Below are 18,157 nucleotides of genomic sequence, written 5' to 3' on the forward strand. Positions count from 1 at the left end.
CAGCCTCTGTACTGAAATGTGGAGCTCACACCTGCATCCTGAGTAGCACTGTTGGCGTGGGTTAGTGTTGGCAATCAGTAGCACATCCTCTTTGTATTAACAGATCACTTGGATCCTGTAGTTTCTCTTATCATCTCATAGAGGATATATTAGATGTTGCCATCTCTGCTGGGTGCTTTCCCTATGGAGAACTCTGCAACCAAACACAGTCTAAAGAGACACTCTGCATAACAAACTCGTCACCCATTACAATTATGTCTTCTGTAGCTGAATGTCATCACAGCATGCCTGCCATATAACTGTACAGTGCTCCTGCTGCGACACTGTGTTTCATACAGTTTTAATATGACCACTCTCTCTTGTACTTATACCTCAGCCAATAAAAGCAGGTGAACAACATGTACATCTTGATCACCTTAGTTACCCGTTCTGCTGCCTTCAGAGATTTCTGGACTTGCATTCCAAAATCCTTGGCTACTCTACATCACAGTATCTTACAATTCTGCCTTGTTTGACTGTTGCAATGCATTTCCTTGCATTTTTCCAGACTGAAATGCATTCATAACTTTCATGTCCACCAAAGCAGGCCAATAATAACTTTCTACAGTCAAGTAATTCCCACTTCAATGTTAATCCCACTACTAGAATTTGTATGATCAACCAACTTCTTAATTTTGCCTCCTATAGTTCAGTTCAGTGATTGATCTATACCATAAGGAGCATAAGGCTTATACTGAGTGCATCAGACACTTTACACACACTTCTCCAATCACGACAATTTCTAACAACAATAACCCTTTGCTTTTGCCCATTGAACAAGTTTTAAACAAGCTTCTTATTTTTCCTTGAATCACGGAGACTTTTATTTAATCTACCAGGTGAAAATATTTAGTGCAGCACTCAGCATCAAATGAAATACTGTCCATTGAATCTCATCAGTACCTCTTAAGAAAATCAATTTAGACAACAATATTCTTTTAACATATCAACATTGTTTGCCCTTAATTAACCTGCGACTGTCTAAATTTTCATTTATACAACGTCTAATTTTTTTCCAATAATGCCCACACTGCCAACACAGTCAATTTGTTTATTCTCTTTATGAAATGCTTCAAATGCCTTCTGGTTCTATAGTACCATTCTTGTAAACAAAGCGCACTGGAAAATAATAATCAGAGCTTGTACTATGTTCTCTCTAGTTTCTACTAGGAATTTGGAATACAATATATACAACATATACAATGTATATCACAAAACAATATGTATTAATGTTTAAATTATTTTCCATAAATCATTACATCAAGCACCAACCCTGTTTCTAAAAAATTAAATATGGAGTATGATTTCATTATTTGAGAAAAAAAGCTTTTTTTTAAAAGAAGTTTTACTCTAATCTCTTCGAATCCCATCTTTTTATTCCATTAAATTTCTGCAGGTGACTACACCAAATTAAATATACTAATTTGTACATACTGGATTGGATATTTCCAAGTATTAGTTCAGATATTTCATTCTGAATATTTGTTCTTCTCTTATAAGCCACAAGTTCTCCTCCTCCCTCCACCAAACCCCTTAAGAGGATTCCACTAAGTAAATAAGTAACGAGTAATTATTTTGCTGTTTAAAAGCCTTGGACCTGTTAATCTACAGATGCAACTTTATATTCAGCACTTTGTACAAAGCCCTGCAACAAAAATGAAGGCGAACTTACCATGCCAACACAAAACACTATGAATATCAGCAGCCAGAAGACATCTGTACAGCTGCGCTGTTTCAATGGTTTCCATTGTCGAACTGAGTCCTACAGAAAAATAAATAAGTCCATATAATAAGACAGTTCTTTTGGTGTAGAGTGTCATGAATCATTTCCTAAAATTTAACAAATCTCCAACTATTTAAATGGCAGCAATAACCTTTCTATTGTTGCAACACACACAAGACGCTGGAGGAACTCAGCAGGCCAGACAGCATCTATGGCAAAGAGTACGGTTCGAGATGCTTCAGCAGGGCTGGAGAAAAAAAGATGAGGAATAGATTTAAAAGATGGGGGGGGGAGGGGGGAGGGGAAGGAGAAACACACAGTAATAGGTAAAACCAGGTTGAGGGGTGAAGTAAAGCAGCGGTCCCCAACCACCGGGCCGCAAAGCATGCGCTGCCGGGCCACAAGGAAACGATATGATTTGGCGATATGAGTCAGCTGCACCTTTCCTCATTCCCTGTCACGCCCACTGTTGCGCCATTTCGCATGCGAGGTCATTACCCGCGCGTCATCCATGTCAGCGCGGGAAGAAGATCAACGAGCTTGCAAATGACGACGGGCACATGTTTGACATAACATCTCTGCCAGCATTCCAGAACAAAGTCAAGGCTAAATATCCTGAGAAAGCCACGAAAGCACTGAAAACGTTGCTTCCATTTCCAACATATCTCTGCAATGAATGCAACGAAAACTAAATTGCAGAATAGACTGGATATAAGGAACCCCCTTCGAGTATCACTGTCTCCCATCACTCCTCGATAGGACCGTCTTGTTGCAGGAAAACAAGCCCAGGGCTCCCACTGATTCAGCGATATTGGTGTGTTGCAATGGTTTTATATGTTCATACGGGGAAAATATGTGCTGTGTGTTTAATATCCAAACGTTACTTAAAATGTTATGATGCTATTGACTTATAAGTGACTAATACTGTATAACCACATAACAATTACAGCATGGAAGCAGGCCATCTCTGCCCTTCTAGTCCGTGCCGAACGCTACTCTCACCTAGTCCCACCGACCTGCACTCAGCCCATAACCCTCCATTCCCTTCCTGTCCATATACCTATCCAATTTTTCTTTAAATGATAATATCGAACCTGCCTCTACCACTTCTACTGGAAGTTCATTCAACACTTCAAGCTCCCCTGTCCTCCTCTGATAATTGACTTATCGCTATATTCATGCGAGGAAAATATGCGCTGTGTGTTTAATATTAAATTTGTTAGATAAACCCTTTTAGAAATGAAATTGAGTGTATTAGCCACTTATCACCTATATTGCGGTCGTGATTAACACCCTCCCCCGAACAGAATCGCCAAAAACGATTTGTAGAAATAATCGGCACGTACACGCATGCACACTGGTGCCCGCGCAAGGCTTCATGGTCATTGTAGTCTCTAGGGGAAAACAACGTATTTGACTGCTACTCTTGTCCGTTGGCAACCCTACTCCCCCCCCACCCCGCCCCACCGGGTCGGCTGGTCCGCAAGAATATTGTCAATATGAAACCGGCCGCAGTGCAAAAAAGGTTGGAGACCCCTGAAGTAAAGAGCTGGGAATGATTGGTGAAAGAGTTATAAGGCTGGAGAAGGGACAATCTAATAGGAGAGAACAGAAGGCTATGGATAAAAGAAAAGGTGGGAGGAGCACCAGAGGGAGGCAATGGGCAGGCAGATACAACTTTAACTGTGGTGAATTTTAGATGGACATAGAAATGGAAGAGTAATTTTTAGTCTTGTGCTAGGATTCATGTGATTTTGTTCAGCTAAGATCCTAGCTGGAGCTCAAGTTGGACTAAAATTAACATTGGTATGGCATACTTGTATGCAGAAGTCATCCTCTTATAACCTAGCTTCAAAATTCTGGAAAATCATTCAAGACAGAACAGCTACATTTCTGAAAAGATCTCTACATTAGGAAAAATCTACAGTTCCTGTTCCTCATTGCATCTTGCAAAAAATTACCAATAACAAGATCAAAGGAGTGGAAAAATATTTTGTTGTGCACCATCTATCTTCATAATTTTCAAGGACATGACCTCAACTATAAGACCTATGTGAAGCATAAGACCATAAGATGTAGGAGCAGAATTAGGTCATTCAGCCCATCAAGTCTGCTCCGCCATTCTATCATGGCTGATCCCAGATCCCACTTAACCCCATACACCTGCCTTCTCGCCATATCCTTTGATGCCCTGACCAATAAAGAAACCATCATTTCTGCCTTAAATCTACCCATGGACTTGGCCTCCACCGCAGTCTATGGCAGAGCATTCCACAGATTCACTACCCTCTGGCTAAAAAAAATTCCTCCTTACCTCTATTCTAAAAGGTTGCTTCTTAATGTTAAAGCTATACCCTCTAGTTCTGGATACCCCCACCATAGAAAACATCCTCTCCATATCCATCCTATCTAGTCCTTCCAACATTCAACAGGTTTCAATGAGATACCCCCCCGACACATTCTTCTAAATTACAGTGAGTACAGGCCCAAAGCTGCAAAATGCTCCTCATATGTTAACCCCCTCATTCCCAGAATTATCCTTGTGAACCTGCTGGGGGCCAAAACTATTGACAATATTTCAAATGCCGTCTGACTTGTATCTTATAAAGCCTCAGCATTATTTTCTTGCGTTTATATTCCATTCCCCTTGAAATAAATGCCAGCATTGCATTAGTCTTCTTTACCACAGACTCAACTTATAAACTACCAACAGGAATTCTGCAGATGCTGGAAATTCAAGCAACACACATCAAAGTTGCTGGTGAACGCAGCAGTCCTGACGAAGGGTCTCGGCCTGAAACGTCGACTGCGCCTCTTCCTATAGATGCTGCCTGGCCTGCTGCGTTCACCAGCAACTTTGATGTGTGTTGCTTATAAACTACCATTCTGGGAGTCTTGCACGAGGACTCCTATTTCCCTCTGCACTTTGGATGTTTGAACTTTCTCCCCATTTAGATAATGCTGCACACTATTGTTCCTCTTACCAAAATGCATCATACACTTCTCCACACTGTATTCCACCTACCACTTTTATGCCCATTCTTCCAATTTGTCCAAATCCTGCTGCAAATGCATTACTCCCACAGCACTACCTACCCCTCCACGTATCTTATCATCTGCAAACTTTGACACAAAACCATCAATTCCATTATCCAAATCATTGACAAACAATGTGAAAAGCAGTGGTCCCAATACTGATCCCTGAAGAACACCACTAGTCAATGGCAGCCAACGAGAAAAAAAAACCTTTATTCCCACACACTGCTTCCTGCCTGTCAGCCACTCCTCCATCCATGCCAGTATCTTTCCTGTAATGCCATCAGATTTTATCTTGTTAAGCAGTCTCATGTATGGCACCTTACCAAATGCCTTCTGAAAATCCAAGTAAATGACATCCATGGCCTCTTCTTCATCCACTCTGCTTCTTATTTCCTCGAAGAACTCTTAACAAATTTGTCAGGCAAGATTTCCCTTTACGGAAACCATGCTGATTTTGACTTATTTTATCATTAGTCTACAAGTGCCCCAAAACCTCATCCTTAATAATAGACTCCAACATTTTCCCAACCACTGAGGTTAAGCTAACTGGTCTATAATTTCTTTTGCCCTTCTTCCTTCTTAAAGAGTGGCGTGACATTTGCAATCTTCCAGTCTTCCAGGACCATGCCAGAATCAAGTGATTCTTGAAAGATCATGACCAAGGCATCTGTTATCTCTTCAACAACTTCTCTCAGGACTCTAGGATGTAGTCCATCTAGTGCAGGTGACTTATCCACCTTAGGACCTTTAAATTTGCCTAGTACTTTTTCCTTTGTAATAGCAATGACACTCATAGACCTTTGGCACACTACTAGTGTCTTCCGCAGTGAAGACTAATGCAAAGTACCCATTAAGTTCATCTGCCATTTCTTTGACCCCATTACTACCTCGGCAGCATCACTTTCCAGTCATCCAATATCCCCTTTACTCCTTATATAACTCAAAAACTTTTGGTATGCTGCTTTATATTATTGGCCATTCTGCCCTCATATTTTATTTTTTCCCTTCTTACAGCTTTTTGGTTGCATTTTGTTGGATTTTAAAGTTGCCCAATCATCCAACTTCCCAATCACTTTTGCTACCTTATATGTTCTTTCCTTGGACTTTATGCAGTCCTCAATTTCCCTTGTCAGCCACAGTTGCCTACCCCTGCCATTTGAGAACTTCTTCTTGGGACATATGTATCCTGAGCCTTGTGAACTATTCCCAGAAACTTCAGCCAATTCATGCCTCTGTAATTCTGTTGTGATACTGATACATGATACATGTGGCTGACAAGAGAAATTAGGGATAGTATCAATTCCAAAGAAGTAGCATACAAATTAGCCAGAGAAAGTGGCTCACCTGAGGACTGGGCCAAATTCAGAGTTCAGCAGAGGAGGACAAAGGGCTTAATTAGGAAGGGGAAAAAAGATTATGAGAGAAAACTGGCAGAGAACATAAAAACGGACTGTAAAAGCTTTTATAGATATGTAAAAAGGAAAAGACTGATAAAGACAAATGTAGGTCCCCTGCAAACAGAAACAGGTGAATTGATTATGGGGAGCAAGGACATGGCAGACCAATTGAATAATTACTTTGGTTCTGTCTTCACTAAGGAGGACATAAATAATCTTCCAGAAATAGTAAGGGACAGAGGGTCCAGTGAGATGGAGGAACTGAGCGAAATACATGTTAGTAGGGAAGTGGTGTTAGGTGAATTGAAGGGATTGAAGGCAGATAAATCCCCAGGGCCAGATGGTCTGCATCCCAGAGTGCTTAAGGAAGTAGCCCAAGAAATAGTGGATGCATTAGTGATAATTTTTCAAAACTCGTTAGATTCTGGACTAGTTCCTGAGGATTGGAGGGTGGCTAATATAACCCCAATTTTTAAAAAAGGAGGGAGAGAGAAACCGGGGAATTATAGGCCGGTTAGCCTAACGTCGGTGGTGGGGAAACTGCTGGAGTCAGTTATCAAGGATGTGATAACAGCACATTTGGAAAGCGGTGAAATGATTGGACAAAGTCAGCATGGATTTGTGAAAGGAAAATCATGTCTGACGAATCTCATAGAATTTTTTGAGGATGTAACTAGTAGAGTGGATAGGGGAGAACCAGTGGATGTGGTATATTTGGATTTTCAAAAGGCTTTTGACAAGGTCCCACACAGGAGATTAGTGTGCAAACTTAAAGCACACGGTATTGGGGGTAAGGTATTGGTGTGGGTGGAGAATTGGTTAGCAGACAGGAAGCAAAGAGTGGGAATAAACGGGACCTTTTCAGAATGGCAGGCGGTGACTAGTGGGGTACCGCAAGGCTCAGTGCTGGGACCCCAGTTGTTTACAATATATATTAATGACTTGGATGAGGGAATTAAATGCAGCATCTCCAAGTTTGCGGATGACACGAAGCTGGGTGGCAGTGTTAGCAGTGAGGAGGATGCTAAGAGGATGCAGGGTGACAGGATGCAGGTACAGCAGGCGGTGAAAAAGGCGAACGGTATGCTGGCATTTATAGCGAGAGGATTCGAGTACAGGAGCAGGGAGGTACTACTGCAGTTGTACAAGGCCTTGGTGAGACCACACCTGGAGTATTGTGTGCAGTTTTGGTCCCCTTATCTGAGGAAAGACATCTTTGCCATAGAGGGAGTACAAAGAAGGCTCACCAGATTGATTCCTGGGATGGCAGGTCTTTCATATGAAGAAAGACTGGATGAACTGGGCTTGTACTCGTTGGAATTTAGAAGATTGAGGGGGGATCTGATTGAAACGTATAAGATCCTAAAGGGATTGGACAGGCTAGATGCGGGAAGATTGTTCCCGATGTTGGGGAGGTCCAGAACGAGGGGTCACAGTTTAAGGATAGAGGGGAAGCCTTTTAGGACCGAGATTAGGAAAAACTTCTTCACACAGAGAGTGGTGAATCTGTGGAATTCTCTGCCACAGCAAACTGTTGAGGCCAGTTCATTAGCTATGTTTAAAAGGAAGTTAGATATGGCCCTTGTGGCTACAGGGGTCAGGGGGTATGGAGGGAAGGCTGGGTTCTGAGTTGGATGATCAGCCATGATCATAATAAATGGCGGTGCAGGCTCGAAGGGCCGAATGGCCTACTCCTGCACCTATTTTCTATGTTTCTATGTTTCTATGACTTAGGTTTCTCCCTTTCAAACTGCAGTACAAATTTAATCATATTACGATCACTGCCTCCTAAAGGTTCCTTTACATTAAGCTCACTAATAAGATCTGGGTTATTACATAACACTCAACCTAAGATAGCCTTTCCATGAGCAGACTCAAGGAGAAACTGCTCTAACAAGCCATCACATAGGCATCCAACAAATTTCCTCTCTTGCAATCTGACACCAGAATCAGAACCAGGTTTATTATCACCAGCATATAACGTGAAATTTGTTAACCTAGCAGCAGCAGTTCAATGCAATACATAATCTAGCAGAGAAAAAAAATAATAAAAAATAAAATTTAAAGAATAATAATAAACAAGTAAATCAATTATATTTATTGAATAGATTAAAAAACATGCAAAAACAGAAATACTGTATATTAAAAAAAAAGTGACATAGTGTCCAAAGATTCAATGCCCATTTAGGAATTGGATAGCAGAGGGGAAGAAGCTGTTCCTGAATCGCTGAGTGTGTGCCTTCAGGCTTCTGTACCTCCTGTCTAATGGTAACAGTGTGTAAAGGGCATGCCCTGGGTGCTGGAGGTCCTTAATAATGGGCGCTGCTTTTCTGAGACACCATTCCCTAAAGAATTCCTGGGTACTTTGTAGGCTAGTACCAAAGATGGAGCTGACTAGATTTACAACCTTCTGCAGCTTCTTTTGGTCCTCTGCAGTAGCCCCTCCATACCAGACAGTGTTGCAGCCTGTCAGGATGCTCTCCACGGTACAACTATAGAAGTTTTTGAGTGTATTTGTTGACATGCCAAATCTCTTCAAACTCCTCATAAAGTATAGCCACTGTCTTGCCTTCTTTATAACTACATCAATATACTGGGACCAGGTTACATCTTCAGAGATCTTGACACCCAGGAACTTGAAGCTGCTCACTCTCTCCACTTCTGATCCCTCTATGAGGATTGGTATGTGTTCCTTCGTTTTACCCTTCCTGAAGTCCACAATCAGCTCTTTCGTCTTACTGACGTTGAGTGCCAGGTTGTTGCTGTGGCACCACTCCACTAGTTGGCACTATCTCACTGTACGCCCTCTTGTACCCACCTGAGATTCCACCAACAATGGTTGTATCATCAGCAAATTTATAGATGGTATTTGAGCTATGCCTAGTAACACAGTCATGTATATATAGAGAGTAGAGCAGTGGTCTAAGCACACACCCCTGAGGTGTGCCAGTGTTGATCGTCAGCAAGGAGGATATGTTTTCACCAATACATACAGTTTGTGGTCTTCCATTTAGGATGTTGAGGATCCAGTTGCAGAGGCCCAGGTTCTGTAACTTCTCAATCAGGATTGTAGGAATGGAGACTTCCGGTAAAGCTCATGGAGTGAAGTCGTGTTCTTGACTCGCTCCATTACCTCTGAGCTTTATCTTATGATCAGCTATATTTAAGCTAACTTTTAAGGCAACGATTTTTACAATACCTTGCAGCGGATTGCTATTATATATTTGGATGCGTCTAAGGTCCGCTATGTCTAAGAACGGGAAAGACGGCAAACCTCCGGTTAGACCGAAAGTTACCGACCCTCCTCCGATTGAACCAGTGGTAACTATGCAAGCTATATCGGAACTGATTCGTATGGAAATCTCAACTACTATATCGGATCTGATTCGTGCAGAAATTTCAACTAAACTGCAGAAAATTATTGATGAAATTGATAAAATGAAAACATCTATTACAGAACATCAGACTACTATATCTAATCTCCAAAAATCCACGCAACAAAATGAACTCAAGATGGGGAAAATTAAAGAAACAATTACTGTAATGAAGAAAAAACTTGACTTCCTGACCTTTAAAAATTCTGACTTAGAATGCAGAATGCGATGACAGAACACCCGAATTATTGGTATTCGTGAAGCTGCTGAATCTGGTGACCCTATAAAGTTTTTCTCTCAACTTTTAAAAGATTCATTTCCTACCTTATTTCCTGATCAACCACCACTGTCGGATCGGGCTCACAGAGTCCCATTATATTCGCCTAAGTCAGATAAACCTTGGCATGTTATTTTACGATTTCACTATTTTCAAGACAAAGAGAAATTGCTTCGTTTTGCTCGCCCTAAGGGTTACATTGATTTCTCGGATCTTCGCTTTCTCTTGGAGGAAGATTTTAGTAAACAGGTTCGTGATCAACGTGTCCATGACAGATCTGTGATGTCGGGATTCTACAATATCGATTTAAAACCAGTGTTGCTTTATCCCGCACGTTTGAAGATTCGATTGTCTGATGGGTCTTCCCATTTTTTCGACTCTCCGTCGGAAGCCCAGAGTTACCTGGATCAACTCTTGCCTTCAACATCTTAATCGCACTATTAAATCATCTCTGTTTGATCGGAGTCAGTTAATTTGTTGGGTTTAATTTTTTCTTGCTTTATATGAGGGCAGAAAAGTTTTTTTCAGTTTAATTAATATGGTTGCCAAATTTTTTTTAACTGCGTCAATCCTTTCTTTTTCCCTGGGGATTCTGGGTGGCTATTCCCTCAGTATCATTTTACGTATATTCCTGGAGGCCTTAAACTTTATAGTTTCCAAACGTACTTTTTGTAGTTTCCTTGGCCAGTCTATGCTATTATTTCATTCTCTTGTTTAATTATCAGAAGCCCAGAGTTACCCAGATCCACTCTTGCCTTCAACATTTTAATCGCATTATTAAGTTATCTCTGTCTGATCGGAAGCAGTTAATCTGTTGGGTTTAATTTTGTTTTGCTTTATATGAGGGCAGAAAAGTTTTTTTCGGTCGAATTAATATGGGTGCCAAACTTTTTTTTAACTCCGTCATTTCTTTCTTCTTCCCTGGGGATTCTGGGCGGCTATTCCCTCAACGTCATTTTACGTATATCCCTGGAGGCCTTAAACTTTGTAGTTTTTAAACATACTTTTTGTAGTTTTCGTGGTTAGTCTATGCTAATATTTCAATTTTCTTGTTTAAGTATACAGTCTGTTGTAGGTTAACAGTTTTCTTTACATGTACCTGTTTTTTCTTTGTATTATATCATTTTAATCGGTGTACTTTTTTTTATTCCTTTACTGTTTCATAACTTTAGCTGATCTTTTTATATATACACTTTTTTTTAGTGAGCGTCTATCGGAAGTCATGGGGGTAGTTCTAGTGCTCGCTTCTTTCTGGCTGGTCTATCGTAGACTTAGCTTTGGGGGTACGGGGTGGGGCTTCACTTTTTAGTTTTTCTTTCTTCTTGGGCTACTTATATTACCGAAGTATTGGTCGCGTTCTCTTTCCCGTTATCTCTTGTTTATTCTGTTTCCTTTTCGGGTTCGTGGGTCGAACCTATTGTCAATCCTCCTTTACTTGAGGGTTGACTTTAGGGATTATGGAGTCTATTATTAATTTTGACTCTTGGAATACTAATGGTCTTAATCATCCAATTAAAAGGAAAAATGTCTTTAAAGTATTTAGGAGACTTAAAGCACATATTCTAATTTTACAAGAGACCCATGTGCGGAGGGGGGACAGACTACGTTTTTTAAAGTTCTGCAAGGACCAACACTTCCATTCGAATTCCAACGCTAAAATTCGAGGAGTTTCTATTTTTATAGATCCCTCAATCACTTTTGTACAACACGATATTATTTCTGATCCGAATGGTAGATTTCTATTGGTTAGTGGTTTACTCTTTATAAAAAGGTAGTTTTGGTTAACGTTTATGCCTCTAACATGGACTGTCCGGAATTTTACAAATCATTATTTAATTTGTTCCCGAATTTGAATGAGTTTTCACTAATCTGGGGCGGAGATCTTAATACTTGTTTATCCTCATTATTAGACCGTTCGGCTCCTTTACGGACCCTACCCAATAAATCTGCAACCTTGATTAATTCATTTCTCTCAGATTCCGGATCGACGGACACCTGGCATTTTTTGCATCCTCGGGAAAAAGATTTTTCTTTTTTTTCACATGTTCATCATTCCTATTCAAGAATTGATTATTTTTTTTATTGACTCTCGTCTTATTTCTTCAGTGGTTAAATGTGAATATGACTCTATATCCATTTCGGATCATGCTCCACTTAAGCTGTCTATTAAAATATCGGCCAATACACAAAATAATAGACAATGGCGTTTTAATTCGCTGTTGCTTCAGGATGCGGATTTTGTTAACTTTATGAATGAACAGATTGATCTCTTTTTTACAATCAACTGTACAGAGGATATATCCATGAACACCCTTTGGGATACTTTTAAAGCTTATATTCGTGGTCAGATCATCTCGTATTCTGCTACTTTGAGGAAGAGGTTGAAGGAGGAGCTGGCTATTGTGGACAAGATTAAGGAAATTGATAAGAAATATGCTACAGCTCCCTCTCAGAAGTTGTATAAACAAAGAACTGAACTTCAAATGGAACACAGTTTATTACTTTCGTCCTCTATTGCAAATCAATTAATGAAAACAAGAAGCGAATTTTATATACATAGTGACAAAGTCGGTAAACTGTTAGCTAATCAGTTGAAGTTTAATTATACCAAATTTCAAATTAATCAGATTTATAATCAAAAAGATCAACTGATATTTGATCAAGCTGAGATTAATCAATCCTTTTTTTCACTTTTATTCGTCCTTATATCAATCAGAGTCTCCACCAGACTCTAAACATATGCATGCTTTTTAGATAACCTAGATTTCCCTAAGATTTCACATGATATATCTTCTATGTTAGATTCTTCCTTTAATACTGATAAGATTAAGAATGTTATTTTTTCTATGAACCTGGGGAAAGCTCCTGGTCCTGATGGGTTTACCGCGGAATTTTATAAATTTTTTGCATCCTTATTAATCCCTTGGTTATTCAGGGTTCTGGGGCCTCATTAAAACTTGGTAAACTTCCTGAATCCTTTTATAGAGCATCGATCTCTTTAATATTAAAGAAAGATAAAGATCCTGCTCAATGTGCATCTTATAGACCAATATCCTTATTAAACGTTGACTCTAAAATTTTTTCGAAATTATTAGCAGATTAGAAAAAGCACTTCCTTATATTATTTCGGAAGACCAAACAGGTTTTATTAAAGGTCGTTACTCTTTTTATAATATTCGTACACTGTTAAACATTGTCTATACCCCGTCACAAAATGATCCTGAATGCGTCATTTCCTTAGACGCCGAAAAAGCCTTTGACAGAGTCGAATGGCCTTACTTATTTAAGGTGCTTGAAATGTTTAATTTCAGCCCGAAATTTATATCCTGGATCAAATTGTTATATCATTCTCCTATGGCCTCAGTTCGTACTAACTCTTTAAATTCACCTTTTTTAACTCTTTTTCCAGGTACTACACAAGGTTGTCCTCTTAGTCCTTTATTATTTGATACTGCATTAGAACCTCTTGCAATTGCTGTTTGAGAATCTCCAAATATTATTGGCATAACTCGTGGTTCAAAGTCTCATAAAGTATCACTTTATGCTGATGACTTACTTTTATATATTTCTAATCCTCAAAAATCTATTCCTGCTGCTTTAGATTTATTAGCACAATTTAGTCTTTTTTCAGGTTATAAGTTAAATCTCAGTAAGAGTGAACTTTTCCCGATTAATAAGCAAGTTCCCTTATATCAGAACCTCCCGTTTAAATTGGTTAATAACCATCTTTCATATCTTGGGATTAAAATTACCTGTAAACAAAAGGATTTATTTAAGACTAATTTCCTACCCTTAATTGATCACATTACTCAACTTTCATTTAAATGGTCTCCATTTTATTTAACTTTGATTGGTCGTATTAATGCTGTTAAGATGTTTATTCTGCCAAAATTTTTATATGTATTTCAGGCACTACCGATTTTTGTTCCAAAATCCTTTTTTGACAAAGTTGACTCTAAAATTTCTTCTTTTATTTGGCAAAATAAAAACCCGAGATTGGGTAGAATACATCTACAGAAAGCTAAGAGAGATGGAGGTTTGGCATTACCTAACTTTAGATTTTATTATTGGGCAATTAATATTCGACATATGAAATTTTGGTTACTTGACCAAGATAGACTATCCATTCCTAAATGGGTAGCATTGGAATTACAATCTGCTCAAGGTTATGCACTTGGCTCCATTTTAGGTTCTTCTCTTCCTTTCGATTTGAAACACCACAAACCGGTTTGTAACCCGATAGTTAAATATACCTTACGTATTTGGTTTCAATTCCGAAAATTTTTCGATCTTAATCAATTTGGGCTTGAGATTCCTATTTTAGGTAACATATTCTTTCCCCCCTCTTCTATGGACAGTGCCTTTCAAATTTGGAAGACTAATGGTATATCATGGTTTTTGGATTTATTTTTAGATAGCTCCCTTATGTCTTTTGAACAATTATCTAACAAATATAACTTACCAAGAATACATTTTTTTAGATATCTCCAAGTTAGAAATTTCCTAAGTACTATACTCTCTTCCCTTCCGGCGTTACCCCCTACATATATTTTAGATACTATAATTAACCTTAACCCATGTCAGAAAGGTGTAACGGCTATTATTTATAATACTATCATAAAACTGAGGAAAGCTCCATTCGATAAGATTAGGTCAGATTGGGAAAAGGAGTTGGGCTTTATTATTTTGGCGGATGACTGGGTGCATATTTTACAACTAGTCAATATTTCCTCTATCTGTTCCAAACATTCCCTAATTCAATTTAAAGTTGTTCATAGAGCACATATGTCTAAAGATAAATTAGCTTGTTTTTATTCTCATATTAACCCTCTTTGTGACAGATGTCATGGGGAGATAGCCTCCTTAACTCATATGTTTTGGTCCTGTCCTACTTTGGAAACTTTCTGGAAAGACATTTTTAATATTATTTCAAAGGTATTGAATATAGACATTTCTCCCCATCCTATTACTGCTATCTTTGGATTACCTAAAATTTCCAGTAATCTTTCCCCTTCAGCCCGTAGAATGATTGCATTTCTTACTTTAATGGCGAAAAGATGTATTTTACAACATTGGAAGGAGATTAATGCCCCAACTATGTTCTTTTGGTTTTCTCAGACGATACTATGTTTAAATTTGGAGAAAATTAGAAGTAATCTTTATGATACTTCAGTTAAATTTGAACAGACCTGGAGACCTTTTATTTAACATTTTCATTTAATGTAATTTTTTTTTCTCTTTGCTCATATTTACATTCCCTTCTTGCTTTTTTAACTGTTTTTAATGGAGGTCGGGTTTGAGGACGAGATTGTTTTAAGTCGTTTAAGTTTACTTGTTACCTAGTTAGCCCATTGCTTTGCTTTGCTTTTCAGATTAGTTGCATGTTGGGTTTTTTTTGGAGGGTTTTTTTGGGTTTTTTCTTCTCTTTACTGATATGTATGGAAAATTAGTATACTATTCTATTACCTTGTTATTTTATATCAAAACTGCACTGTTTGTACTAACTCTTTTTTTGTGTATTAATATCTCTTGCAAATTTATATTGCAACAGTGTATTAGTGTCTACATGGCTTACTTTTTGTGTACTAATTTAATAAAGATTTAGAAAGAAAAGGATTGTGGGAATGATGGTATTAAATGCTGAGCTATAGTCGATGAACATCATCCTGACGTACGTGTTTGTGTTGTCCAGGTGGTCGAAAGCTGTGTGGAGAGCCATTCAGATTGTGTTTGCCGTTGACCTATTGTGGCGATAGGCAAATTGCAATGGGTCCAGGTCCTTGCTGAGGCAGGAGTTCAGTCTAATCATGACCAACCTCTCAAAGCATTCCAGTTAGCTCTTATGGTAAGTGCAGATATTTGGTAGCTTCAGACCTGAAGATTTCTCTACCTCATGTCAAAACCTATTGAACGGATACTGGCAGAATCCATTTGTTTATCGTGCAATTTGGTTAACTTTTTCAAATATTAATGCAAAGTCAACCCATCAAGTGTAGTTTGACTTGCCTGCATGTTCTAAGATGTGACATTGTGGGACAAAGAACTATAATTAAGTCTTCTATTTCTGGACCTCTCTATTTGCAGGTTAGTGACAATTTATGCACCCAGGACGAGGAAAACTATTTGCAGATCCAGTCTATAATTCATTAGATCCAGACTTCCTGTTTGGCATTCCAAACAAGGCCCAATCTTACAGAGTCAGAATTCAGAGTTGTTCAAAAGACCAGGACATCTAAACATAGAAACATAGAAAATAGGTGCAGGAGTAGGCCATTCGGCCCTTCGAGCCTGCACCGCCATTTATTATGATCATGACTGATCATCCAACTCAGAACCCAGCCCCAGCCTTCCCTCCATACCCCCTGATCCCCGTAGCCACAAGGGCCATATCTAACTCCCTCTTAAATATAGCCAATGAACTGGCCTCAACTGTTTCCTGTGGCAGAGAATTCCACAGATTCACCACTCTCTGTGTGAAGAAGTTTTTCCTAATCTCGGTCCTAAAAGGCTTCCCCTCTATCCTCAAACTGTGACCCCTCGTTCTGGACTTCCCCAACATCGGGAACAATCTTCCTGCATCTAGCCTGTCCAATCCCTTTAGGATCTTATACGTTTCAATCAGATCCCCCCTCAATCTTCTAAATTCCAACAAGTACAAGCCCAGTTCATCCAGTCTTTCTTCATATGAAAGTCCTGCCATCCCAGGAATCAATCTGGTGAACCTTCTTTGTACTCCCTCTATGGCAAAGATGTCTTTCCTCAGATTAGGGGACCAAAACTGCACACAATACTCCAGGTGTGGTCTCACCAAGGCCTTGTACAACTGCAGTAGTACCTCCCTGCTCCTGTACTCGAATCCTCTCGCTATAAATGCCAGCATACCATTCGCCTTTTTCACCGCCTGCTGTACCTGCATGCCCACTTTCAATGACTGGTGTATAATGACACCCAGGTCTCCTTGCACCTCCCCTTTTCCTAATCGGCCACCATTCAGATAATAATCTGTTTTCCTATTTTTGCCACCAAAGTGGATAACTTCACATTTATCCACATTAAATTGCATCTGCCATGAATTTGCCCACTCACCCAACCTATCCAAGTCACCCTGCATCCTCTTAGCATCCTCCTCACTGCTAACACTGCCACCCAGCTTCGTGTCCTCCGCAAACTTGGAGATGCTGCATTTAATTCCCTCATCCAAGTCATTAATATATATTGTAAACAACTGGGGTCCCAGCACTGAGCCTTGCGGTACCCCACTAGTCACCGCCTGCCATTCTGAAAAGGTCCCGTTTATTCCCACTCTTTGCTTCCTGTCTGCTAACCAATTCTCCACCCACACCAATACCTTACCCCCAATACCATGTGCTTTAAGTTTGCACACTAATCTCCTGTGTGGGACCTTGTCAAAAGCCTTTTGAAAATCCAAATATACCACATCCACTGGTTCTCCCCTATCCACTCTACTAGTTACGCCCTCAAAAAATTCTATGAGATTCGTCAGACATGATTTTCCTTTCACAAATCCATGCTGACTTTGTCCGATCATTTCTCCGCTTTCCAAATGTGCTGTTATCACATCCTTGATAACTGACTCCAGCAGTTTCCCCACCACCGACGTTAGGCTAACCGGTCTATAATTCCCCGGTTTCTCTCTCCCTCCTTTTTTAGAAAGTGGGGTTACATTAGCCACCCTCCAATCCTCAGGAACTAGTCCAGAATCTAACGAGTTTTGAAAAATTATCACTAATGCATCCACTATTTCTTGGGCTACTTCCTTAAGCACTCTAGGATGCAGACCATCTGGCCCTGGGGATTTATCTGCCTTCAATCCCTTCAATTTACCTAACACCACTTCCCTACTAACATGTATTTCACTCAGTTCCTCCATCTCACTGGACCCTCTGTCCCTTACTATTTCTGGAAGATTATTTATGTCCTCCTTAGTGAAGACAGAACCAAAGTAATTATTCAATTGGTCTGCCATGTCCTTGCTCCCCATAATCAATTCACCTGTTTCTGTCTGCAGGGGACCTACATTTGTCTTTACCAGTCTTTTCCTTTTTACATACCTATAAAAGCTTTTACAGTCCGTTTTTATGTTCCCTGTCAGTTTTCTCTCATAATCTTTTTTCCCCTTCCTAATTAAGCCCTTTGTCCTCCTCTGCTGAACTCTGAATTTCTCCCAGTCCTCAGGTGAGCCACTTTCTCTGGCTAATTTGTATGCTTCTTCTTTGGAATTGATACTATCCCTAATTTCTCTTGTCAGCCACGGGTGCACTACCTTCCTTGATTTATTCTTTTGCCA

The 18,157-nt window shown here is 39.5% G+C and overlaps 1 protein-coding gene across 1 annotated transcript in view; it reads right to left on the bottom strand.

Moving 5' to 3' along the window:
• The window catches only part of LOC134346992 (choline transporter-like protein 1), a 118,503-nt gene that overhangs the window by 59,488 nt on the left and 40,858 nt on the right, over positions 1 to 18,157 (bottom strand). The window contains exon 2 of the mRNA XM_063048933.1: positions 1,712 to 1,801. Coding sequence (XP_062905003.1) covers positions 1,712 to 1,801 — 90 coding nt within the window. The remainder of the gene's footprint in view (positions 1 to 1,711; positions 1,802 to 18,157) is intronic.

Source organism: Mobula hypostoma, chromosome 5, assembly GCF_963921235.1.
Source record: "Mobula hypostoma chromosome 5, sMobHyp1.1, whole genome shotgun sequence".
Lineage (NCBI taxonomy): Eukaryota > Metazoa > Chordata > Chondrichthyes > Myliobatiformes > Myliobatidae > Mobula > Mobula hypostoma.